General features: G+C 34.2%; 3 protein-coding genes across 3 annotated transcripts; all 3 read left to right on the top strand.

Moving 5' to 3' along the window:
* Positions 1 to 4,641: 4,641 nt before the first annotated feature.
* LOC122589880 (replication protein A 32 kDa subunit A-like) lies at positions 4,642 to 7,363 on the top strand. Its single transcript, XM_043762206.1, has 10 exons — positions 4,642 to 4,775; positions 4,890 to 5,000; positions 5,209 to 5,306; positions 5,424 to 5,465; positions 5,579 to 5,656; positions 6,109 to 6,187; positions 6,313 to 6,417; positions 6,503 to 6,582; positions 6,925 to 6,993; positions 7,082 to 7,363. The coding sequence occupies exons 1-10, from the start codon at positions 4,710 to 4,712 to the stop codon at positions 7,164 to 7,166; spliced, it is 813 nt and encodes a 270-aa protein (XP_043618141.1). The 5' UTR covers positions 4,642 to 4,709; the 3' UTR covers positions 7,167 to 7,363.
* Positions 7,364 to 11,995: 4,632 nt separating this feature from the next.
* On the top strand, positions 11,996 to 17,958 carry LOC122589830 (actin-related protein 5). Its single transcript, XM_043762151.1, has 12 exons — positions 11,996 to 12,244; positions 12,426 to 12,496; positions 13,719 to 13,843; positions 14,254 to 14,298; positions 14,393 to 14,495; positions 14,608 to 14,717; positions 14,798 to 14,907; positions 15,000 to 15,090; positions 15,179 to 15,610; positions 15,699 to 15,826; positions 16,429 to 16,765; positions 17,289 to 17,958. Exons 1-12 carry the CDS (start codon positions 12,144 to 12,146, stop codon positions 17,793 to 17,795), a joined length of 2,160 nt encoding a protein of 719 aa, XP_043618086.1. The 5' UTR covers positions 11,996 to 12,143; the 3' UTR covers positions 17,796 to 17,958.
* Positions 17,959 to 19,480: 1,522 nt separating this feature from the next.
* On the top strand, positions 19,481 to 22,751 carry LOC122589832 (protein FIZZY-RELATED 3). The gene is made up of 7 exons (XM_043762153.1): positions 19,481 to 20,198; positions 20,869 to 20,991; positions 21,074 to 21,178; positions 21,265 to 21,444; positions 21,800 to 22,159; positions 22,255 to 22,386; positions 22,467 to 22,751. Exons 1-7 carry the CDS (start codon positions 19,623 to 19,625, stop codon positions 22,518 to 22,520), a joined length of 1,530 nt encoding a protein of 509 aa, XP_043618088.1. The 5' UTR covers positions 19,481 to 19,622; the 3' UTR covers positions 22,521 to 22,751.
* Positions 22,752 to 27,866: the final 5,115 nt, after the last annotated feature.

Below are 27,866 nucleotides of genomic sequence, written 5' to 3' on the forward strand. Positions count from 1 at the left end.
CCAAAAACCATTTGTTGTCTTTAAACAAAACCAACCATAATTAATGCGAAGCAAGCATTAATTATATAAGATTCATATGAACTTTCGAATGACACAAAAACCAATCCCTTTACAGGTTTTGGTCGAAATAGAAGAGATAAAAGAAAGAGAGGATTTATTGGTTTTTACAAATTTAATTGTCTGTGTATTAAAAACCCTTAACCCCTATATATAAGGATTAAATATAAGGAAACCCTCAAATTTTTGGCCTCCTATAAGAATTAGGAAATAATTTCAACTCCTAATTTACACTTTAATCCCCCCTATTAATTAATAAACACTTATCAAACGTTTAACTTTAGTTTATTAATTATTTTCGTGATCATATTAATCAATATAGTATTTTAATTGACTATTTAATAACATAGAGTTTGCATGTCATTTTGTGTGAGCTTGTAGACTTAAATAATTTCCGGACATGCATTTATTTAACATGATCATATTCTAACACAATCAACCACCATACCATCACTGTCGCATTGTATGGGTTCATGCTAGTATCAGTAAATACCAAAAAAGTTAGAAAGTTACATAGATATAAAGGTGATATATAGTTATGCCCTAGCTAACTTATGGATAACTACCATGAATTTTGGCTCAAGTTCTCCTTAACCACTTCTTAACGTAAATTCCCCCAATTCCCAAAATTAATATTGTATCTCCTTGGTAGTTTATATATATTCTCCTTTAACGTCTAGCTTGGTAAAGTTTTTATGACTAAATCCGATTTTCAAAAAGCTTGATGTTAAAAGAATTTTGGCTTCTAAGCTAGGGACTAAGGAGGTCATAATATTAACGAGTGAAATCTATAAAATAAACTAATTGCACAATAATACGACTAAAACCGTAGTTAGTATATTTCCCATAATATACGGCCATCAAGGGAGGCCCTGAGGAGGGACAATCCCGTCCCTTCTGTTCCGAACACAATATATATAGCTTTTATATTATTTATATTTATAATAACGTTAATCTTTATTTATAAATAGATTCATTCATATATTTGAATTCATTAGGGGTCATGAGTACGTACTTTTTTAATGCGACTCTTAATCCCGATGACCAACCTTGTTGACCATTGCTATGTGTAACCTAAGCAAAATCATTTTTAACTCTTTCTAAATTCTAATAGCGAACAAGACATAAAAATAAACATATATAAATACATAAAGATCGAGTAAGCTAGAGTTCATTGTGAGCATCGAGACCCGGACTTTTGGAGTTTGTTGTTAGCTAGCTAGGCCGGGTTTCCAAATTAATTATGTCCTATCAATTTGACATGTCAAAACACATATACAAAGACAACCCAGAAATCTCGCACAAAACTGTACACACATAGCAAAGATTCACACTCACCATGTATATATGTATTGATTGATGAAATTTGGTGGGTGATGATGTGTGTACAAGAGATAGATGGATTAAAAAGTGTAGGAACATGGCATTACCCAATAAGGAAATTTACATGTCCTTACACGCCACCACCATTTATGAATGAATATGTATCAGTCGCCAATCTTCAGCCACCATCACTCTTATCCAAACACAAATCATGATATATATATATACATACAATACCTACCTAGGATTTTGGTACTGTTGTACATTTCCATATCACTACTATTTCGGGAGAAATGCATAATTAGCAATTTTACATTGCATCAATCTTTCTCATTTTGTATTTTCATCAGTTTATTAAGTTTATCGCATTTTAGCCAATGAAAAGTCTAACCCGGTTGGTTAGAGACATAAGATTTTTCTCATAAAATAAAAATTCGAGTCTTATGATCACTAATAACAAGTTTCTGGTGGATCTTTTCTTGTTCCTAACTTGCACCAATTAAAATAAATCTCTATTTACGCTTGGTGGAGTTTAAACTAGGGGTGTTCACGGACCGGTTTGGTCTGATTTTGACTAAATCTCAAACCAAACCGGCATTCCCGGTTTTAACATACATTAAACCAAGTCAAACCAAGTATGTTGTCAAACCGAACCAGACCAGACCATGTGAGCCGGTCTGGTTTGATGGTTTTAAATTCTTATTTTCCTTTCTTCTATTTCCATATAATCTTGTGTAAATTTGTGACAACGAACACTTAAAATTAGAGCATTTATGACATTATTAGAACACAATATATATTTGAGTCAACAATCAAAAGACATTCATCATTTAACATTTTCATATAGATGCTACATAATTTAGATTACATCAGAAAGTTTAATTTCTCAAAAGACATACAAGATCGAAGCAAAATACTTACATAAAGTATATTTATTAATGGCCAGATATCTTCAAAAGTTATATACACCTTTGGTCCGGTCCAGTTTGTGGCGGTTTTTTCTTTGTTTAAAACGTAACCGAACCGATGAACTCGGTTTTTCAAAACTTGAATTGTTAGACTAGACTTTAGCAATTCAATCCGACCAAACAAATCCATATATCCCGGATTGGTCTGGTTTTTACGGTTTGACGATTTGATGAACACCCCTAGTTTAAACCTTTGAACTTTGATGCATCAAATCTAAACTTTCATAATGCCTAGGTAGACATATTTAAAAGGGAAAATAATATCTACTATAATAAACAAGCAGTCCCTGCATTTCACATTATAAACCAATTATCAATATTTCCCATGTGATTAAATAATAGAATTTTTTTTTAAAATCCTTGTTGTTATGTGAGTAGGAAAAACAGATAATTACCAATTGGTTTAAGTAGGTATGTTATTCACTATTTAAAAATAGTCAAAGGTATTTTATTGGTTTGGATATAGTAGGTGATTAAAGTTTTTCATCAAAAAGTTTACATTTTTTTAAAAATTTGTTCTATGAGTGAGCTTTTTAGCATGGATTCGGAGTCGGGCCTTCTGATTTTACGAGTAATTCACACCTATATTATACGAGTAATATATTATATTACATTCGTGGGACCCATACCTGTTTTTTAAAACATTAAATTCGTGAGACCCGTATCATTTATTTATTATATACAACAAATATTATAAAATTAATGTGAGAAGAGTTTCATAATTAAGTTTAGGTATGAGACAACCTTATATTTTATTTTTTTCTCTATTTGTAGTTATTTGTCAAGAGACAAGTTTTGGCAAAAAATTTAGCCAATGAGATAATGCCAAGTGTATTTTTAAATTTATAAGCAGGTAGTGTCAAATTTAAAAGTGTAGATGTAAAAATATAACAATCTGTTTCAAACACGGTTTGCCGACAAGGGTGTTAACAGCTTGGAAAAAAAAAAAAGAGGCATCGGAGGAAAACTCACTGGAGTAGCAGTCGATGATGACCGCGATGATATATATATATATATATACACACACATAGGTAGGGATGTGCATGGATTGAAACCCGGTCGGAACCGGGATGCCCCGTGACCTACGAGAGCATGCAAAACTGAATCGTGACCCAGCCCATGAAGGTTCGGGCCAGGTCATGGGTTTTCTTAACAATTTTTTGGCTTTTGGCTTCACCCGACCCGACCCGACTCATCCAACCTGTGACTCAGAAATACACTAAAATCATTTATTGGTTATAGTTTGAAACCAACAAGCTACACAGCCTAATCTGTTTAAATTAATGAACCAACATGTATATCTCGTGGTGTTACAAACCTCACACTATTGATACAAGCCTAAAAACACAAAAAGATTATGGCGCATTTAGTTGAAGAAAACACCACTTATTTATAATTTTTCTTTTTCAAAAAAACATGGAAAACAGAAAATGCGATCAAATCATAGTTTCCTAAGAAAACAGAAAACATACATTTGTTTTCCACTTTTTCATGGGAAATGAAAAAACAATTTATTCATTGTTTTACACTTTTTATTATTCATTTTCTAAATTTAAAAAACCTCAAATTATATTAAATCTCCCCCCTACGCCCCGTTCTCCGTTGCCTCCGCCCCCCCCCCCCCCCCCCCGGCCACCCCACCCTACCCTACCCCTGACTTACCACTTAATTAAGTATATTAGAGCATGTTTTTAAATCTGAAAAAATAAAAATAACCTATTCTAGTTTTGAACTCATTTTTAAATTTTTCGTTTGCTTTCTAAGGTCGCGTTTGGTTCATAGAATTTGATAGAATCTGATGGAATTGGAATTGAATTTCATTCCTTAGTGTGTTTGGTTGGTTAAAGATGGAGGAATCACATTCTGTTCTGTTGGAATGTTAACATTCTCTCATTTGATGGAATCTCCATTCCTTGGGGATGGGGGAAGGAATCTCATTCCGTCCCTCACTTGAATCTTCAAAAAATCAAAAACATTCCGTCAAATTTCATTCCTTCAGATTTCAATTCCTTTGAAATATTTCATTCCTTCCAAAAACATTCCGCGAACCAAATGCGCCCTAAACAAAGGATTAAAAATTCTTTCCATTTTTAAAAAAATTCAAAATAAAGAGCTTGAAAACATTTTTCACGCATATAGTTTTTTCGGTCCACAATGAAAAAAAAATTAAAGATAAGTTAGTGGGATTTTTCTTTTGGTTGGCGGGAAATCAATGTAGAAATTGGCGGGAAATCAATGTATAAAAAAATAAAGATAAATTTTATATCTTTTTTCTATGTGAGCAAATAAAAAGACATTTAACACACCGCCGCCGTTCCTATTGACTCCCCACCACCGCCATCTTCAAAGCGTCGGATCAGAATGATGTTTTCCGAAAGTCAGTTCGAAGGCGGATCTCAGATCGCCAATTCTCCTGCCTCCGCCGCTGTAATAATTCCACTTTCAGTTTTATTTCATCATTTTTATTTTAGTCTACCTGTATATATAATATAAATATGATAATCTTTTTTATTGGCTTAAATAAATGAAATAAAAATGTAGAATCGTGATACAAATGGAATAGTGCCGCTAACGATAAAGCAGATAAGCGAAGCTTCACAGTCTGGTGATGATAAATCCAATTTTGTTCTTTCCGGTGCAGATATTGTTAATGTACATTCCCCTTTATTCCTTTTAATCTTCTTATATATTTTTATTTTATTTAATATTTTTACTTCTGACTTTACTTAAGCTTGACCCTTTAAAAAAAAGTTACAAATTAAACCTTTGAATTTGATAAATATACATAAAGATAGGTACTGCATGCTTTAACTAACCTCTCCCCTATAAATATATAATATATGTTTGTGATGTTTTATAGGTTAGTGTGGTGGGAATGGTGTTCAACATAGTTGAAAGAAACAGTTATGTTACCTTTACTGTTGATGATGCAACTGGAAAGCTAGAGTGCAAAAGATGGTATAGGCCATACATACGTACATACTACCTTAGATATCAAATTGTTTTTTTTAATCACATAGAATAATATGACTATCTTATTCTGTGAAGTTAACAATTTAAGCACTTTTTTTGCAGGCTCAATGAACCATATGATAAAATGCAAATTGAGGAAATCCAGTGAGTTACTTTCTCATCTTGTTTTTTTTTTTCAACTAAAAGGAAATTTCAAATATAGAACAATCTATTTGACCATTTAGTTAATCTTTGATGCTATTTTTTTTGTTTGGCAGAGAAGGGATTTATGTCCATGTTGATGGGCACTTAAAAAGCTTCAAAGGTGATAAGCATATTGACGTCTTCTCTGTTAGGTAATGGTCTTATAGTAATACGCTATTTTGTAATCTTTGCTTGTAAATGTTATTAGTATTTTGATGCATTTATGCTTGGAAAACTTATGGGTATTGTGTCAGAATTTTGATTTATTTCTTATCTTCTTGTCACTTGCTTTAAATTGGGTGCTTATGTGGAAACTATATTGGTTCTTATTAGTTTACAGAGGACTGAACAACTAAACAAGAATTAAAAATTTATAATCATATTCAGGATAATAGTTCCAGGTGTTTGTTATCATTGATGTAATTGCTATGAATCAATGTCCATTTTGCTATGAATCAATGTCCATTTTTATTTTGGATAAATGGGTCATTATTCCTGGAAAAGTTATCAATGCCCCATTGACTAGTGTACAAATTCTTACTTTGAGATTGATTAGTTTTTTTATAATATAGCTTGGATAAAATTATACGCTTTTAACTTTCAGGCCCGTGACAAACTTTGATGAAATCACCTTCCACTTCATTGCATCCATACACAACCATGTGCGTACTCTTAAAGCACAGGTAGGCAATGCTCAGTGACACATATAAGTAGTGAATTACATGGATACTAAGTTGTGCTTATTACTTATACGTATGGCTGGATGTGATTGAATGGTAATCTAAACAATCTAAACTATGGCTTGTAGAATATACAAGGTAATGGTACAACTCTTTCTGAGAACATAGATTCGAATCCAAACACACCCATCCAGAAAGGTGCAAATGGTCTGAAGTCAAACCTTTCAAGTCAGGTATCATAGCTTATATGTACTCGTTAACCTATTACTTATCCAGTATTACTTTTCTTGATTAACATGATTATTTGTTCATTTGCAGCTCTCTGTACCTTTCAATGTAGACGGATTAAAAGGATATGATCAAATGGTTCTTGCTTATCTCCAGATTCCTGCAAACTAGTAAGCTCTGTTGTATATTGACAGTAATGCTTATCTAATATGTATGTCTTTTATGTAATATATTATTGAGCATGACGACAGTAAATAGTAGAGTTTACATAAGGGGTTTCTCTCTAGTTTTTAGGTCAATCTCTCCACTCATAAGCATTGAAAATTACATTTTTTTAACGGTAAAATAGATTTTTCTTAATATCAGTAGTTACATGTATACTGTATATGACTACACCTCGACAATTATGTATTATTTTAAAATAGACTATACAATAGTTTTGAAGCTAGAAGTACTTGTTTTATGAATTGTTATAACATGTATGATCATTATGGAATGGTCTGCTTTTGTAGCGGTAATGAAAAGGGCATCCATACCGATGAGCTTGCACAGAAGCTGAAACTTCCTCAAAACAAGATCATGTACCTCCCTTTCTTTATTTCTTCCTTCTAGTCTATATCTCTATCTCTAATGGGAATTTTGAAAATTTTGCATTATTTGTCTTGATAGGGAATCCATAAGAACACTTGAAGATGAAGGCATGATATACTCAACAATCGATGAATTCCACTACAAAGCAACAAGTAGCAGTTGATGTCGCAACAATGTGATTTTCTGAAATTCTAAGTTTCATATATCTAAGTTTTACTCTGTCTTCTAGCTGTTATGATTGTACTGGTGTTATATAAGGAAGTAGTATTCTGCTGTTCAAAAAAAAAAAAGAAAAAAACAATTGGTTTTAATAGGCTATTAAACATGTTCTATCATTAAACTTTTAATTTAGGGTCCACATTTACCTCATCAAGATTATGCGGATATATATTTATACATATAGAGGGAAGCCTGTGTGATGCACGGTATGGATAATAGTACATTTGTTTCATGTTATATAGAATATATAAATATTAGCATGTAGGTAACAGAAATAATCAAGCGAATACCGTTTTCCATGTTCAATGGCAAATGTTTGGGCAATGAAAGCATTTGATAGTATCCTTTTAGAATCTGGTTTGCTGCATATCTTGTGGCATGTGTTGCGACAGGTAGGTTTGCATAAGTAGAATATTGGCCCGGCAAAAATATTGGAAGGTTGGTATTACATTTGAGTAATGGAGGAAACTGAGAACCATTATCTATAAGAGAAGGAGGCCTGTTAAGTTTGTACACTATTATTCATTTGAAACAAAAGGTAAAGTAAAAAGAAGATACGATCCCTACAGAAACACTCATCTAAAATATACGAGAGTAAGTACCCGCGCGTTGCGGCGGTAAAATGATGAGGGTGATAGGTCATAGAGTGTGATAGGTCATAGGAGGTGATATGTCATAGAGTGTCATAGTCAAATGCCTTAGCCATACGGGCTCCGTCCTCGGATTTAAAAATTCGTCGAAAGTATATCAAATGACATCTCTAATGAAAGAGTATGAAATTTTAAGAACACCCATATAATTTTTATAATTTATCGATGTACGGTTATTGAGATAAATTTTTTTGAAAAAGAATTAGAGGAATAAAATGATTTATGAAGGAGAGAGAAAGTTGTATGCATTGATGTATGGTATATCATGTGTACATTGTTGAAATTGAATATTGAAAGTTGAAAAGTGAATTTGCTTTATAATATAGTATAGTATAGATATAGATATGTATGAAATATGGATTCATTCGAATATATGCAAGATGTTTGTTGTGGTTGTATGCTATTTGAGAACTCATAGCATTAATATTACTATAGTTATGAATGCAAATGGTGGGGGGTTTTATTGAGTGTAAACAATGTGAAATAATGCATACAATCTCCCAAGTCACTTAATTCATAAACTCAGATTGTTGATATAACTTTATAACCAAGTGTTTCATATGTTATATTTGTGTGTACCTTGTGTTTAAACTTTAATGTAATAATATTGGGGCACATCACCATTATAACGTTGGTGAATTCAAGGGCTTATGATGAGCAACAGCTAATAGTGATGATGAAGCAGTGTCGAATAACCAAATCCTGATGTACTGCAGTAAAGAAGAGGGGTGCTATTTATGGACATTGAACCGGGTATGGCCAATCTGGAAGAGATCCCATTCGGTTCTCCATTGATGTTCCCTGATCGTCATGGCTGAGCGAAGTTGGTTTCTTAGTAAATACAAACCTGATCATTATTCAATCACAAAAAAGTTATTAGACCTTTATACTTCTATAAGTACAAAAAACAGAAAATTACAAAAATTGAAATTTAACCAAATTAAACAAATTGGGTAGTCACCAATGAAAGGAGAAATAACTGTGAATGGCTTTGGGAAAATTCTAGGCTTGCTTCATGCTCCAAAATTTGGTAGAACACTCGTACTTTTCGAATTACACATAACATTACACCTTTCGAAACGTGTAAATAGTAAACTCGAATAGTTACTTTGATGCAGACCCAGACCCAAGTATTGAAGATCAGACGCTTTTGTACTTAGAAGGTGAAGACAAAAAGAGGCCTTCACTAAAATGGTCATAACTTTTGCTACAGAGCTCCGATTTCGACGTATGACCACTCGAAACGACCGTTGGAAAGAGGAGCATCAAATTATAGATAGCCGAAGGAGGTTTGGGTCAGTTTTCGGGCCCAAAAACGCTGTTTTCTAGGCGTTATGGACCTTTTTGTTAGTTTTTCGGTGTTTTTTGGACTTTGAAATTGTAATAACTTTCGGCCCGCTTGCCTTTTGGGGCCCATTCGAATTTTGCAGCTTTATTTATACCTTTGTAATCATGGGGAAGTGATCAGTTTTCAGATAATAAAAAAATCATTTTTTCCCCTAATCACATGCGTGTGTTTTAGTGTGAAATCCTTAAATTTCGGTATTCTTTTAGAATCAACGAATTTTAGAAGAATTATTTTCCAGGTATTCTTTGAAGCAACGGAATCAATTATTTATCCTAAATTTCCGTCTGCGTCATACTTGATGACCCGAAGATATTTCTTTAATCATATGATGGATTTTAGAGGTGGCAATTCTTTCCCCATAAGTGACCTGAGTACCTGACTTCAAAAATATTTGTGTCTAGCTGATTGCCTTCAATAGCATCTCAATTAAAGTATCTTGACATTTTTAAGCAATTTAAAGGCCTCATTGCTATTCACCCATTGAAGATGCAAACAGAGAAGCCTTCCAAAATTTATCTGGCAACCGTAACATTGAAACAAAATCCATGGTAAACCCTGAACAAAATAAGTTAACTTACAACATCATGTTGCTCGGATGCTTTAGCCCAAGATATACCAAGATATTACTAAGTAGAAAGCGAAATGGGTGAGTTCTTTCCCTTTATTAAAGGCCTGCAGCCTCTCCCTGAGTAGTAGTCTTGGAAGTTGAGCCCGAACTACCTGAATTAGAAATCTAGAATGGAGTTTCAAATGGCCTACTCATAGACCTACAATTATGTTTTCTAATCCAATTGTCTCCAATAACGTTTCTTAGATCTGAACTTTTCATCTTTTCTGCCATGTATTACAGGTCGACCCAACCCACTTAAAAATGACCCATTGTAGCCCATTCCAAAACTCCCCAACGCGTCCATTCTACGACCTCTAGATTTATAATTGCTTTTAATTTTCGAACTTGACTTTACCTGTCGTAAGATACTGAGCGCTTGAGCGGCTGTGCTTTAGACGTTTTTGTGTGTGCCCCATCATCATCTACATGTTTGAGTATTACGAATACAGTTTTGTAATACTTACAGGATACATGAGACAATATATAAGCATATACTAACAGGATACATGAGACAACATAGAAGCATGACTCGAAGTATTGATGGATCATCAATGCTACAAATAATAAGAATAATACAACAACTTTAAGCCATTTTCAGTTAAGTTTAGACATTATTTCTTAATTAATTAAGTGAACAGTAAGTAACCTCAAAGTATCACTAAAAACTTTTAAGTGTTCTTTCTTTCTAGACATGAATCTACAATCCGAAATATAAACCCAATTAATTGACTATTTTACTCTTAATTATGTCATCAATGCTAGCACGATACTCGCGCAATGCGGCGGTATTCGTGGCAGTGTGGTGGTGGGGGACGACTGTTGGTGGTAGAGGCGACGTTGAGTGGTGTAGATTATTGATGTAAAAATAATTAATGTAAAATGTTAATGGAGATATTTTAAAAGATAAATGACTGATGGTGTAATATAATCATTTAAGGGTATTTTAGATATTTTTTCTCATGAGAGCTATTTTTTTTATAAGATAACATAGATTAAGAAATTTATCAAATACAATAGAAACTAGCTAGTTAATACAAGAGTTAATTTCCTTACATGCCCCTGGGATATACCATATTGTAAAGTTTCACCCTTATAATTTTTATTTGTCATTACACCACCCTAAGATGATTATTTGCTTCATTACATGTCCCTCACCCGAACGGATGTTGGTATGGCTGTCAAAACATTGCACATGAGGGTTTATTTGTCTTTTTATCCCAGCACAAATCATCATGAAATATATAACGTACCATACCTACCTAGGATTTAAGATACTATTGTAAATTATTTGTATATCACTATTATTCCAGGTGATGCTAAATGCATACCTAGCAAACTTATGATCTTTTTTTTTTCTTTTTTTTATTAACTAATAAAGTTTATCACAATTATCCAATGAAGTCCAATCCAACCGGTCAAGGCATATGTTTTTTCTCCTAAAATAGAAGTTCGAGTTCTGTGACTGATAAGCTTTAGTAGGTTTTCCAGAAAATTCTAACTTACATAATGCACCGGTTTTTTTTTCCATTTTTTAAGATGAGTAAATAAAAATGAATCTCTATTTAAGACAGCGAGATTAACCCTTTTAATTTTGACTTTAATGATTCAATATAATTGCATGATGCATACTTAGACATATTTGCGAGTGCTTACCATTTATTTAGGTGAGTCTATGTGAATTTGTTCTAACAGATATGTGGGTGAAAATGATTTTTTATTGAAAGATTTAAATCTTTGAATTTCTATTACGCGAGGAGGCTCCACACACCTAATTAAAACAACATATGTTTGATATTCAGCTTTTTCGTGAGTAATTCATGAGTTAGTTAGTTTCTAAGGCCATTTATTTATTTATTTTTAAACATCAAAACTAACCTTGTTTAGCTATGCCCAAAACTTATAGATATGACCAAAAACTGAGTTTGGCCAGCGGAATGAAAAACCGGGTTTGATCAAACCCGTGCCGATTTTAAACCAATTTGATCAAGGATTAACCTTTTTTTTTTCTTTTTCTCCAAAACCGACACCGGTTTCAAACCGCCTGTTTTTCCAAAAAATCGAAATGGATTTTGAAACCGGGTTCATTTAGGGTTTTTTCGACCTGGTTTTTAAAAGATGGGGCCTCATCGGCCTTGTTTGCCAAAATAGAAAATAGTAAGAAAAATAAAAGTAAAAAGCTACAAGGCCCGGTCTGAAAAAGCGATTCAACTAAACCCCCTCCGGTCCAGTACCATCATCGTCTTTTCCATGAAAGCTGCTTACAGTAAACAAAATTAGGTTACAGTTTTGGTCCTTTTTCATCATCAAAAGAAAATGCCATTCATATGTCAAACAGAAAGACAAAAAGATTACAATCTTATACCTTCAAGCTGTCCAATTGTCATTGATAATGGGGCTTCCTATTTCAGAATTGGGTATATTTTTATTTATTATTTTCTTTTATATTAAAATTTAAAGTTCAAATCTTTATATATATATATATATATATATATGTACTGTATGTTGTTGTTTTAGTACCTTGAATGATTATTGTAGAATTGCTATTGTGGGTGTGTTTTTGATTTTATATGGTTTGGCGTGATTGTTGTTATATAGGTGGGCAGGAGAGAGCGAGCCTCGAATAATTTTCCGAAACATTGTTCAGCGGCCGCGTCATAAGATTACGGGTACTTACAAAGTTTGTTTGTTTATCTTGATTAAAATGTTTTTTAGGTTTTGTAAAGTATTTACATAATGCATATCAAGTTAGGATTTTTTGAGTGATAAGATTACTTGGTGAAACTGGATTAGTTCGTTACTAGGTGTCCTTAGATTTATGTCTATGTGATGGGGTATGGGGCGGTCTGGCGTGAAATAGTTGAGAGCTGATATATAGTAGAGAATTTGCTTTATCAAGTTAAGTGTTCTTAAGCAGTGAGTTTCTTCTTAGTCTAATTACAGGTTTTTATTGTGGGATGGGGCCGGAATATGATCGTAGCTGATAGTAGACACTTAGGTTTGAGCTATGTATTTATGTGATGTTTGTTAAGGGTGACAACGAATATCTAAGGGTGCGTTTAGTTGGGAGAACACCCCTTGTATTCCGTTTTTGTTTTCCAAGAAAACATGGAAAACAGAAAATGCGTTCAAATCATAGTTTTTCATAAATGTTTTCCATCAAAAGTAGAAAACACTGTTTTCCACTTTTCTATGGAAAATTCGAAAACACTTTTTTTTATTTATTTATTGTTTTCCACTTTTGATTTTCCATTTTCTAAATTTTGAAAACATCAAATTCTTTTCCATTTTCTAGTTTTGAACGCGTTTTTAAAAACTTCTTTTGTTTTCTAGAGATGGAAAACTCCTTTCATTTTCTAGAAAATTAGAAATGGAAAATTAGGAAACATTTTCCACAACTAAACGCGCCCTAAACATTTTGTTACGGGATGAATTGAGGATTTCATAGTTGTCAAGGGTCCAACATTCCTCTAGTGCACATAAATGTTGGTTTCTATAGTTGGACTATCCGAAGTCACTAAAAGGAGCTTTTTAAACCAACGCATAGTAATGTAAGCTAGTTCTTATAGACCATATGATATGTGACGAAGTTAGATCACTTTATTTTAAGCTGATTATTTTTCAACTTGAAAAAATGACGATATGTATTTAGTTATGGTGGAAGTGCTACTGTCAGATGGTTTTGCCAAAGCTTATGAATGAACGTTTTAACAGTTTATCTGGAGCTCTTTTCTGTACATTTTTTTTTTTCAGTTTGAGAAGTGGTGAATATTATCAAACTCGTAGGTGGATGATTATCTTACGCAATTGTTTCTCTATCAAAAGAAACTTTTTTGCAATATAAGATGGCATGCATCTTGTAGTAGCTGAGATTTTTGTTTTCTTGTGCAGGTGAAACAGTGACGGTTGTTGGTGACCATGATCCTGCATTGTTGAGATACTTTGATTGCACTCGCTCTGGACCACGTTCAGCATTTGATAATGATGTGGTCTTTCAGTTTGAGATAATGGAATATGTAAGTTTCATTCAGCTTTAGCCTTAGGGTTGATTGGTTTTACAATGGTTTATAGTATATAAAACACACTACTTGGCCAACTGTAATTACCATTTCATATGACAGTGTGATTTTTACATTGTATAAGACATTAAGGATTTGTAATATGTTATGCTTTACATCTTTTTTTTAATCAATATACTCATAAACTGAATCATGTAAATATGTAAAACATACACTTATTTTCAGTTTCTAAGCAGTTGTCATTTCCGTGCCTTTATAAAACACATAGTAGTGCATTCAATTATAGTTTCTGTGTCTCGGTAACATTACATATGCCTGTTAGACGATAATATGTCTTGAAACTGTGTAATACGAGCTATCATAGCTTTGTATCTTTGCTCTCACAGTCTTACTTGGTTGCTTTGTAGATTCTTGACTTTGCATTTGATAGGTTGGGGGCAGATCGATCTCCGGTAAATTTTCATTCCTGTTTCTTACTTTTGAACACATGTTACCTGCTGCATTTTTGACAAATTGTTCTTTGCTTTGTCATTCATGGCAGAACAGATTGATCATCCCATCCTTATTACAGAATGTCCATGCACCCCTGTACATTCGCGTTGTAAAATGGCTGAACTTCTGTTTGAGACATATGGGGTTCCTTCTATAGGTATGATTGTACCAAAAATCATTCACTTGTGATCTTTAGAAATATAGCGTGTACTTGTTCAATTTTGTCCTTGTTTTGCCATGTATTGGTCAATATCTTTTTCTTTTCACAGCTTTTGGTGTCGCTGCTGCGTTCAGCTACAAGTTTAATCAGAAACTTGGAATTTGTGATGAAGATGGTATTGCAATCTGTTCAGGGTTTAACACGAGCCATGTGATCCCGGTATGCAGTTTTTCTTCGGTTTTCTGCATGTTCTTATGCAGACTGTTTGACAAAGCTAATTTTTTTTTATGTGAAATCAGTTTATTAATGGAGAGCCTTTTTACGAAGCATGCTGTCGAACTAATGTTGGTGGCTACCATGTCACCAATTACCTAAAGCAACTTCTTTCACTAAAGTACCCCCATCATATGTGAGAATAGCTTATCATCTTTTCTTGGTAATCATATTTGGAACTTTCACTCGTTCAGGGGTATCTGACATTTTTTAATTTGCTCAAAACAGGGCGAGGCTTACATGGGAGAAAGTAGAAGATTTAAAGATGGAACATTGTTATATCGCTCCAGATTATGTTTCTGAAGTCAGATTATTTCAGGCATTACACAAAGGACTCTATACTACAAATTTGAAAATAAAACTTGTGTGCTCATATATCTTCTGAATTTATAAATTAAATGTTACAGAAAGGGACAAAAGAAGCTGAAGAGAAGACGAAATGTTGGCAACTTCCTTGGACGCCGGCGCCAGTTGAAGAGCCGCCATCTGAAGAGGAGATTGCTAGAAAAGCAGCTTTAAAGGAAAGGCAAGGCCAAAGGTTGAGAGAAATGGCTGAGGCTAAAAGATCTTCAAAAATAAATGAATTAGAAAATGAATTAAAAGGATTAGAATTTCTTGTACACCAACTTAGAGATGTAAACGGAAATGATGTTCAATCTTTCCTTGCTGAAACCGGTTATGTCTCCAAGCAAGAAATTGAAGCTGCTATTGCCAAAGTAACACAGTCTTTAAGGAAGTTCAAGGGCGAGCAAGATGAATTTGAGGAGAAACCTGATATTTCCAACGCAGAAAAATATACGCTTCTTGATATTCCTGACAACATGCTTACACCGGACCAGGTATACTGTATTTTGCTGATTTAACCAATTAGTGTTAGCACACCCAATAGTCGGTCAGCTGTCTTGATATATATGGTTTTGTTCATAGATAAAGGAAAAGAAGAGACAACTATTTCTTAAAACGACATCAGAAGGCCGACAGAAAGCGAAACAGAAGCGTTTTGAAGAAGAACTGGAGCGGGAAAAGCGTAATAAGGAAGATGAACAAAGGCGCCTGTAAGCTGTTTGGTTTTTTATAGCTTTCACTGGAGGTGGCATGTTAGGCGGCTCAGGGGGTTGGGTAATGGGTCAAAATATATTATTTTTGATTTGGAGACACTTTACTGGCTATGTTTAATTTTCTTTAATGATAAGTAGTATTAATTATGACTGCAGAAGTGATTTTATACGATAATAGTCTAGCTCACAGAATAGAATGATCTAGGAGGGTGTATTTTGTATGCCTTAACCACCACCACCGTCCACCGCCACCAAGGTTCAGGCATCCAGATGTCCTCACGAGAGGTCATAGGTTTGGACCTCCCCAGGTTATGCCACTTACATCTGATTCAAAGACTCGCCTACCTAGGTAACCTGAAACCTCTGTTTAGGTTGTGAGCAGTAAAAAAAAAACCCTTTGGACAACTCTTAACCTGTTTATTCATTCCCCTTAAATAACATTTTGATACGATCTCTCTGACCATTTGAGTTAAAAACAACCAAATTTGACTCATTTATAGATGAATCAAAATTGCTATTAGCGTTCACCTTTTCTTAAGAAGATGTGAAAGAATCCGTGAGTTTTATTTTATAATTTAAGCCATTCCTTGCTTGTGTAGCGAAAACCCTGAGCTTTACATGGAGCAACTGCGTGTCAAATACCGAGATCTATCTGAGAAAGTTGACCAGCGGAAACGACTCAAGGCCAATGGTAATGGAACCGATAACAATACATCAGGAGGTGTTGGTCGCGGGGAGAGACTGAATGCTCTCCAGAAGGAAAGGATGCGTTTGTTGACAACTGCAGCATTTGATAGAGGGAAGGGGGAGGATACTTTTGGAATGAAAGATGAAGATTGGCAGTTATATAAGAAGATGAGCAAAGATAATGATGACGAGGATGAGGGACCCAATGAGGATGAGACTGAGCTGGCTCGCGTTGCTTCTAAACTTCGGGTTAGCTTGCTGCAATTTATATTCCTTCGCTTGTGGCAACTGTTAATAATAGAGGTGGCAAAGTGGGCGGGTGATGGCTTAAAACAGGCAACTTTTGTGTGGGTCATAACGGTCAGGTTCAGTTGACATAAAATTCTTTTTGTCTTGAACCTTGATCTTTATTATGTAAAATTAATGAGTCGAATATAGTTAGGAAGTTATATTCTTTTTGATAACACTATTATCTTGAATGAAATGATTCAGAAGGTTTTATGCATTAAGATTACACTTTGGTGACTTTTGACCTGTTTGATCTACTAGTCTCATTCTTTTTAGTATAAACTATAAAATATGTAGCTGTTGAAGATGAAACATGATTGGAAGCTATTCATTCTTTAGTCATAGTCTCCTATGAATCGACTTTTAAATTTCAAACTTATCCACCTCTTGTTATCTTTTTGTTATTTATTCTTGCTAATCTAAAGTTGATCATTTTAGCCTTAAATATTGAATAACACTGACATGAATTGCCCTGTATCAACAGGAACTAGACCCCACATTTTTTCCAAACTCAGCAGCGAGCTCATCTGGCACTGAACCACCACGTATCCGTCCTTTAACAAAAGAAGATTTCCAGATACTAATCGGTGTAGAAAGGTTCAGGTGCCCTGAGATTCTTTTCCACCCAAACTTAATTGGGATTGAACAGGCGGGATTAGATGAGATGGTCGGTGTATCAATACAAAGGTTGAAATCCAGAAGTCAAAGTTTGGTAGAGAACAAGAATCTGACCAGTTCAATCCTTATAAATGGTGGAAGCTCTCTTTTTCCTGGGATGAGTGAACGTTTGGAGGCAGGAATCCGTATGATTAGGCCATGTGGGACCCCTATAAGGATCGTTAGAGCATCAGATGCAGTCCTTGATGCGTGGCGTGGAGCCTCTTCTTTTGCGTCAACTAGGCATTTTACCCGTCAAGTTTTTAACATGACAGATTATTATGAGAAAGGTGAAAATTGGCTCCGTGGATACCAATTGAAGTACACATATTAGTTACCTCATAGTGACTACAGATTTAGGATAGTAATATGAGTGCTGATTGATTTTAGTCTTGCTGGTACTATACTTGTATGCAAGTATTTCAATGCTCTCGTGCTGTTGATACTCTGTAATTCGATACACGTACTCTAGGCAATTAATTTTTTTTCCTTTTCTATTTCTGCTTCATGTGCCATTCCAGCTACCTGTTTAGTGTGCCTGCAGTTTTAATGTTTCATCCACTTCAACACACTATTCTGAATGTTGTTGGTTCTGAATTAATAACTGCACGAGAAATCTACCTGCTATATCACACTAACCTTCATTTTCTTATTCAATAGGTTGATCAACGGTTGTCTTTGGGTAAGCACCCCAACCCCCCAACCCCTTTTCTCTGTCTCTTTCTTCCCTACCATAAACTTGGCATTATATATATATCCGCTGATAGACTCTCTCTCTCTCTCTCTCTCTCTCTCTTGGGATTTTGACGCAGGTATTGATCTACCTTCCAGTCGTGCATCCTGTTTTCTGGGCTTAACCATTAGTTTGAGTCTTGGTGTTATTCATTTCTAGTACTTTTAAATCAGCCGATGCTCTATATGATTGTTCCAATAGGTGGCAAGTAATTCAAACTCTTATAGAGTGATTCAAGTTTTTAAGATCTTGATTTAGTTTTTAGCGGTTGCTATTTTGGTCCAGAGCCTAAGGACTTTAACACACATTGAGTAACTATTGACCTATTGAGCATGCCACAAACCAGCTTACCGGTGTACCAAATCATACGAGAATTAGAAAGATTTAGTCAAAATTGTCGTTCAGTCATAAGGCAATGCATTATGATGTTCAATTCGTTGAAATATGCAAAATCAAAAAGTTGAATGCTATTCGTTGAAAAAAAATAAATAAAGAAATTGAATGCTAAGCCTGTATATATAGATAGTTGGACGATCATTGGATGGTGGTAACTGTAAGTAGTTACATGTTCAAGAAGCCAACATTTTCTTTCAATTGTTTGGGTGTCCTCATAAACCATTAAATATATAAAAATAGGGGATAACTTGAATAATGTTAACATTATTTTGGTTGGATGATGTTGTTCTCACAAACCATTAAAATCATGGGGGACTTTTTGACATGTGTAAGAAATGATTTAAGTGTGTTTGTGAGAACAACATCATCCAACAAAGATGATGTTAACATCATAAATAATTTTCCCATAAAAATAAATAGATAAATGAGTGGGAACTTATGCTTGATGACTCACCATTGTCACACGTGAATCATAAGATATAGTTTATTTTCTTGTCTTTGTTACGTCATTGAATACAACAATGATACTCAATACTACAACAAGAATGAGGTATGGACGTCTGACCATAGTAAAATATCGAATATTTGAACCCATTTTCGTTATCTTAAATGTATATTTATTTTAAACAAATTACTTAAACGAAATTATAGAAATCAAAAAACAAAAAATTTACCCGAATTGAATTATGAAATTATGATGAGTTCAACATAATCAACTTTTAGCTCAGCTCATTTTCTCATGTCACATGCAAAGCACGTGACCAACACACATATATGTCCAACGGCTACTTTACCTTCACAGGCTCCTAAAAAGTACACCCACACTAACAGCTTCTCTTACACATTTGCCCGTTGAATTATTATTTTTTTACCTCCCAATTTTCCATATATAAATTCCAATTCGACCGTTATTTTCTTTCTTACCCAGAAGCTCTTAATTATCTTTCTTAATATTCCATCAAGCAAAGGGCTTTTTAGCTCAAGATTCATTTCCATTCCTCAATTCACAATACCCAAAAATCCATTTTCAAAATGGATACAAACCAAAGAAGAAAAAGCGGGATCAATCTCCCCGCTGGGATGTCGGAAACCTCACTTCGTCTCAATACGGGTGGAGTCGGGTCTCCTTCCCCGTTGATTCGAACCTTGTCTACACCTTCTCCTCGTTCAATGTCGCCTAGAACGATCTCGAATTTATCTTCTTCGCCGTCTTCTAAGTCAGCTGGAGTCTGCAGTGATCGGTTTATCCCGTGTAGATCGTCTTCTAGATTGCACACATTCGGGTTGATTGATAAACCGTCTCCGGTTAAAGAAGGCGGTGGAGGGACTAATGAGGCTTACACAAGGTTATTAAGGTGTGAGTTATTTGGTTCTGATTTTGGGTATTCTTCTCCTGCAGGTAGTGGTGGGACTAAAGGATCTGGCTTTGGTTCGGGTTTGGGGTCGCCGATTGGCAGTCCGAATAGGAACATGCTGCGGTTCAAAACGGATAATTCGGGCCAGAATTCGCCTTATTCGGGCTCCATATTGGGTCAGGATAATGGGTTGAACTTTGAGTCTACTACTCCACCTAAGCCTCCAAGAAAAGTCCCCAAAACACCTCATAAGGTATAAAGATACAAACTTTATACCATGTTTTGACTTTTGTGTGTTTGACTTTTTAAAATGAGGTTATACAATAGTTAAAATTTTACTCTTTGAGTTTCACCAATTGGGGTTTGTGTTTGAACTCTAAAGATGTGTGCTTTATCATGAATTGTTATGAATTAGCTATTATTTAGAGAATAAACTAGGGTTAGATTATATTATGGCCCAAATTTAGAGAATTGTTATGACTTAGCTATTATCTAGATGGACTAAATTGGAAGCTTTGATTATACTAGATCTTAGTGAAATGAATTATGGTAACATTATTTATTTCATAGATTATACATTAGGTGTTTGCAAAAATGTGATTGCTTAAAATGTTGGTTATAAGTTATACATTAGGTCACATAAATATGCATACTCATTGGAAAATAAGTTTTACTGTACATTGTTAATGTATCATTGTAATTTGTAAGTTAAGAAGTTTGTAATGGAAAAATGATACGTTGTTTTCATTTATTTCGATATTTAAGGAAAACTGAATAATTATGGCTTCCAAAACTCATGAAAGTTTTAAACTTTTGGTAAATTTTAGTGTGTAGATGATTAAGGAAACATGGTGAAACTTATGGCTTCTTGAAACTTGTATGGCTGCTTGTTTAATTAAATTTTATTTTTTTATAATCATCAGGTTTTGGATGCACCATCGCTTCAAGACGACTTCTACTTGAACCTTGTGGATTGGTCATCACAGAATGTACTTGCAGTTGGACTCGGCAGCTGTGTTTATTTATGGACTGCAACAACCAGCAAAGTAAGTTATTAATTTTATATCGGTTGATAACTAAAAGATGTTACCTTTAAATTGTTTTGACATTGTTTCATGATGTTATCAGGTGACCAAGCTGTGTGATTTGGGGCCTAACGACGGGGTGTGCTCAGTTCAATGGACCCGAGAAGGGTCTTATATATCTGTTGGTACTAGTCTAGGAAAAGTTCAGGTACCGTTTTTATAAAAGGGTCATTTTGTTTTCTTTTTATCTGTTTGAAATAAGAAGCATTGAACAAAATCCGTGTGTTATATTAGGTTTGGGATGGGACTCAGTGTAAGAAGGTTCGGACAATGGGTGGACATCAGACAAGAACTGGAGTGTTGGCATGGAGCTCACGCATATTATCATCGGGTAGCAGAGATCGTAACATACTTCAACACGATCTTCGTGTCCCTAGTGACTACATTAGCAAGCTTGTTGGCCATAAATCAGAGGTAAAAGATGAATCTTTGTCAAGAATTCTTCATAAACTTTAGTTCTATTTGTTTATGCCAATTGTACCATAAATCAGAGGTAAAAGATGAATCTTGGATAAAAATGTGAGCTTTGTGAGTTATAACTCATGTTGTTGTTAGTTATGAGACATGACATGAAATCTTGATCACTAAGTTTTTAAACATGAAGAAATTTGAGCTTTACAAGTTTAATACCTTTTTGAGCTTTATCTGGGATTAAATGATATAACGAGATCTTTGAAACTGAGTTCTGCCAGTTTACGTCATTTACATTAAGATTACATACGAACTTTATGAATTTAATATATCTTTATGGATATGGTTGTGATTTTAGGTATGTGGGCTTAAATGGTCTCACGATGACAGAGAACTCGCATCTGGTGGAAATGACAATCAGCTACTAGTTTGGAACCAGCATGCTACACAGCCTGTTCTGAAACTGACGGAGCACACAGCTGCAGTCAAAGCGATTGCATGGTCGCCTCACCAGAGCAACCTTTTGGTTTCTGGGGGTGGCACTGCTGACAGATGCATTCGGTTTTGGAACACCGCTAATGGGAACCAACTGAACCATGTTGACACTGGAAGCCAAGTGTGCAATCTAGCATGGAGCAAGAATGTGAACGAATTAGTCAGCACTCATGGGTACTCCCAGAATCAAATTATGGTGTGGAAATATCCTACATTGGCTAAGGTAAACATATCTATCATCAATATTTTTTTACATTGAAATGTATGTATGTATCGATTTGTGATTTTTAAGATTGTTACTAATGGTATATATAATAGGTTGCGACTCTAACTGGACATAGCATGAGAGTATTGTATCTAGCAATGTCACCAGATGGTCAAACGATAGTGACCGGTGCTGGGGATGAAACTTTAAGGTTTTGGAATGTTTTCCCCTCTGTGAAATCTCCGGTATGTTTTCATTATCACAATCACATCGTGTTTTCAAAATGTGTAGAGTTTGGTTGTATAACTGGATGTTGCACTTTCAGGCTGCTGTAAGGGACTCTGGGCTGATGTCATTGGGACGAACTCATATCAGATGATAAAATCTAGAAGAATGGGCATGGATTATATCGTAAATTATACAACTCAACGGCTGTTTATTCCTAATCGTAAATTATACAACTCAAAGGCTATTTCATTCCCAATCATAGACAGTATACATGCATATAACTTATACTAACCTCCTTATGGTCAAATTATTTTAACATAACAATGAACATATTTTCCTTGTTACCTTGGTTTTGAATGTTTTTCTTGTTACTTTCCCTTTATTGTCTTTGCACTTGTTGATATTCTTTATTTTTTATATCTTCAAAATCTTCCAATTTCCAGAATCTCACTTGGCTAGTTTTTCCTCAAAAAACTATAATATGGTCATTTCTGTTCTGTTAACAGTAATGTGATAAATATTGAATAATGCAAACCATTAACTTTTTAAGTATATCTAGTGATAATGGATACAGAAGCTGTTGAGTGCCAGGTAGGGAACTCTGCATTGACAAGCTAATTTAGTGGCCTAAAACTCTAATAAATCCCTTCTCTTTAAATTAAAGTTTGACCTTAATATGTGGTTACACCGTTTGGAAATAAGTTTTGAGTTGTGCCAGAAACCAACCAAATATGGTAAAATCATCCTTAGTAAAGAACACCTTGGTGTCGAAGTGAACTGACGAAGCTTAGTTGCTGTTAAAACATAACTAGTTTTTTTTCTTGGAAAGGCAAATTTCATTCAAACTTAAAAGTGGTTACAAAAGGTATATTGTAAACAAAAGAGCTATTTCTACATGAAACCAAATTATAAACATTTCTCCCAAGTCAGACCAAGTCTAAGGGTTCCATTCTTGATCCATGAGAATCCTAATGATTGAATGTCTTCAAAAATCTAAGAGGCGGGTACCCTCGCAAGCCATTCCTCAGCTTCCATAACAAGCTATAATGATAGCAAGCCATTTGCAACCGAATTCAACCCATAAAAGGCATAGATGGGAGGGATTTTGCACCATTTCCCAACTCGCTACCTCAGCAAATGGTCAAGTGTTTCAGGACAATAGCTCATAACACAACAGGCATAGGCTACATGGTACAACCACACTCCTTGACTCCAAAAATCCCTGGTTGGAAACCGGTTCAATCCAACCCTCCACCCAAAGACGTTTATCTTAATGGGTAGCACTTGTTCCAATATATTAAAAGCACCCGCTTTCTAAGGGCTAATGTCACATTTTTCTGCATGTCTTAACTGTAAACACACAATCCATTCCTCACGAGTCTCGAACCAATCGTCCATGATCAGATTGGTTAACCCGTGATTCAAAAACATAACTAGTTCAATGGAAATTTGTGAAAAGATCAATTACATTCTGATGTAGCGGAAGAAAAAGGGATAAATAATTGGACCTGTTGATTTTAAGAATACCCATGAACAACTCTTCTAACTATCGTTGATTCAAGAAAGAATACCGATAATTAGACAATTTCACACACACTAACACACACTTGTGTATAGGGAGGAAAGAAAATAACTTTTCATATCATAAAAAAAAACTAATTCTCAAAAATACTTATCTCCCATTTATAGAGAGAATAATGAGAAGAAAATCATAAAGTTTAAGACTTAATTAAATACATTAATAATCCCAAAAGTCAAACATAAAGTAAGTGGTATCCGAAGAGTTCCTCATCACGTTCATAACTACGTATGTTACATTCATAATTTTTAATCTGCTTTTTAAACCCAGCCAGCAAATCATCACAACTTTTCCCTTTTGTATTCTATATAAATATGTAATTTTAGTCAAAAACGGAAATGACTTTGAAGTGTCAACCATGACCAACATGATTATTAAATGGGTTAGATTTGGTTTTAACTTGTTAAAATGATTATAAGTGGATCGGATTTGAGTTTGGATATATGAGCACGTCAACTCACAACCCGAACATGACTTGTTTACGATATCACTTAATGTATTAAGTGGCTGAATGCATTAAAAATGTATGTATGTATTAAGTAAAATATAAGTAATTGATAATTATTTTTATGTATTAAGTAAAAAAAAAAATCATTAAATTTGACTAAATAATTAAGTTAACTATTAAATTTATTAAGTAAAGAAACATGGCCATTTACTTTTAATAAATAAACGAGTGACATGTCTATAGCGTATAATTGTATAAACGTATTGATTATATGAATTTGATAAAGTGCATGAATGCATGATGCTACCGACATCCTAAAAAGAGGTAGATGACAAGTTTTTGTATACATAAAAGTTATTGGAACGCTACACTCTCGATTAATCTTAGAAATTTGATGAAATTTTTTTAATAAAATATAAATGATATGGAATAAAGATAATAAGGAGTCATAACCGATTCACTCCATTTGGCATTCACAACATTAATCTTTATCCGTCACTTCTTTTGTCTAAATATCATTAAAGGTTCGAGATGACGAGGGAGGGTACTAGGTAGGAGTATAAAAAAGTTGAATACATGACGTGAAACAGACGATAAGGATATAATTATCTTATTACAATTTACAATATATTATGTATACTCCTTATTAAAAATTATGTCGGATATTGAAAAGTTTACAAATGTGAGATTTGCGATTTTACTCTTTTATTCTTCCCCTTAAAACAAAATACAAATATATATATTCTCTATATTTCTCTACCAAAAGAATATACCAAAACAACACACACTCTTCATTTCCGTCAATAACCACCGCTGTCGTCCAACATCACCAACACCCCGGCCACCTCTATCTACGATATCCGCCGTTACGCGCGGGTACCATGCTCTCACAATTAGATATTATAGATCTACAACTTTTATTATAAAAGTTGCAATTTGCATTCCCGATAACGTAAGAGACGTGTTTTATTGGATCAAATCAGACCGTTCTTATTGAATTTCACAACTAACCTTCTTGTCTTTATTAATTATTTAAATCTTTTTTAATATATAAACTATTTAAATCTTTTTTAATATATAAACTATTCATGATTACCAAAAGGTCTAGTATGTGTTGTGTTTTAACTAGCTTCATATTAGAGAATTATTAAACTTTTGATGAAAACTTTTATCATCCAGAGTTGGTGGAAAAAGCTTAGTTAGACTCGTCATAGGTAGAAACTAATAAATTGTGATCATCTTCAAATATGTTTGATATAAAATTCAAATCTAAAAATTGAATTTTGATCTCTTTCTTAAAAAACAAGAGTTTTTACCAAATGAGTTAATCTCATGTTAAGTAAATAATATTTTTCTAAAACCATTTTTGGCTCCTAATAATAGTCTAATCGGGCTTTGTTTATAGTTGATTTTAACAATTATCCTAAGTTCCTAACCATTTATATATTGGTTGCATTTCATATGACTATTTAAACATAGAAAAACGCTAGCGTGCATAAACTATTACGAGTATAACTTTATCATATAATTAAAAAAGTAGACTTTATCAAATTAAAAGACTTTTTTTTTATTATTAAAAGACTTATGTCACTAACATATCTGCAATTAAAATTATAATATTTATCTAAACTAGTATATAGCATAAAAAAAATATAAAAAACCGATATCTAAATTCACATTTAAAAAGAATCTCATTAACTTCTAGTTAAATTAAATAAAAACATTATAATTTCTAAGCTTTACTGTTCCTCCCCGGTTTTTCACTTTCTTCCCGCCCACTCCCTAAATGCAAGGAGTGCTTAACCGCCTATCCCCGCCCCTCCCCGCCCTTTTTTATTCACTTCATTTTCTATTTATTTTTATTCAAATAATAACTAAAACTTTTATTTAATAAATTAAAACTAATACAATATTAAACTAAAACAACAAAATAAAACACCAAACTACAATCTTAAACGAAACGACAACATAATACATAAATAAACTAGCGATCGAGGCCCGGATGAATGTGCGATGAATATGGTCAATGAGATCCATCCGAAGATCTTCATGTACGCTTGAAACCTGTATCTCTGCTAGTCGAGCATCTGATGGTTGTGGGGCGACCGGGAGATCTGCAATATAATCAGGACATAATGCGTGGTCCTCGTCTTTTAAAATCATGTTGTGAAGAATACAAGCATACATGATCTTACGAATGAGGAGTTCATCCATTTGTCACCGGTATGAGGAATGGTTTTCACAAACATCGCATATCTTGGGTAGATCCCATCCACGAGGAAATACGGGTACTTATATTCAGCTCCATTTACAGTGAATGGAACCACCGGTGTTGTGCTGTCTTCATAGTAATTGAATAAAGGTGATTGATTCAACACATTAATGTCGTTGTTTGAACTGGCAACACCAAAGTACACATGCCAAATCCATGCATCCTGTGTCGCCACTGCTTCAAGCATTATTAACAGCCCCTTTTGGTCACATCTCGTGTATTGGCCACGTCAAGCCACCAGACAATTCTCCCAAGCCCAGCGCGTACAATTAAGGCTCCATATATACACCATATTAAGCCGAAACTATTAACTAAACTATGTAATACACACACACACACACACACATATATATATATAACCGAAACTACTAACTACGTAATATATTTATATATATATATATATATATAACTTTTTCCTATATATATATAACCGAATTAAATAATTATATAGCTATAACCGAAATTAAGTAAGTATATACCTAACATGTCGGGAAAACCATGATAAAACGCATGATGATCAAATATGTGTTGCACGTCATTACGCGTTGGTCTACACAAATATTTATGCCGGTATAACTTAATGACTGCATCACAAAAGGCATTAAGGGTGTCATGTGATGTTTTTTCCGCCATATCAATCATCTAAGCTGTCGGGATTAGAACCGTATCCTAACTGGTGAACGGCGAATGTGCACCTCTGTAAAGCCGAGAACCTAATCTTCCCACATGCGTCGTACTTCCTTTAAAAATATTCAAAGTTGCTTTCCATATCTGTAGCTATCTTCACAAACAACCGTCTCCTCATCCGAAACCGTGTTCTAAAAAAATCTGCGTCAAATTTTGGCTCCGGGGCAAAATAATCTTGAAAAAGAAGGTCGTGTGAGTCGATATGATCGTCTCTGTTTGTATACTTTCTTGAAGAGGAGGCGGTATCGCGGACCTCTTGATCAATCGCATGATGCACCATTGTGAAGAGGGTAACATACCGTTCCATCTCATCGGAAGAACTCAAGTCCGATGGCAAATTTGGGGGTGTTGAGCCAGATCCGATAAATAAAGAGTTGTTGAATAAAGGGTTCATGATTTATGAGTATGTATGTATTTGTTGAATTTGTGGGCAACTTGCTGTTGCTCCTACTCGAAAAAAACAAAATGAAAAAGCAATGGTGGAAAAGGAAGAAGAAAGGAAGAAAAGATA

Source organism: Erigeron canadensis, chromosome 2 (assembly GCF_010389155.1).
Source record: "Erigeron canadensis isolate Cc75 chromosome 2, C_canadensis_v1, whole genome shotgun sequence".
Taxonomy (NCBI): Eukaryota; Viridiplantae; Streptophyta; class Magnoliopsida; order Asterales; family Asteraceae; genus Erigeron; species Erigeron canadensis.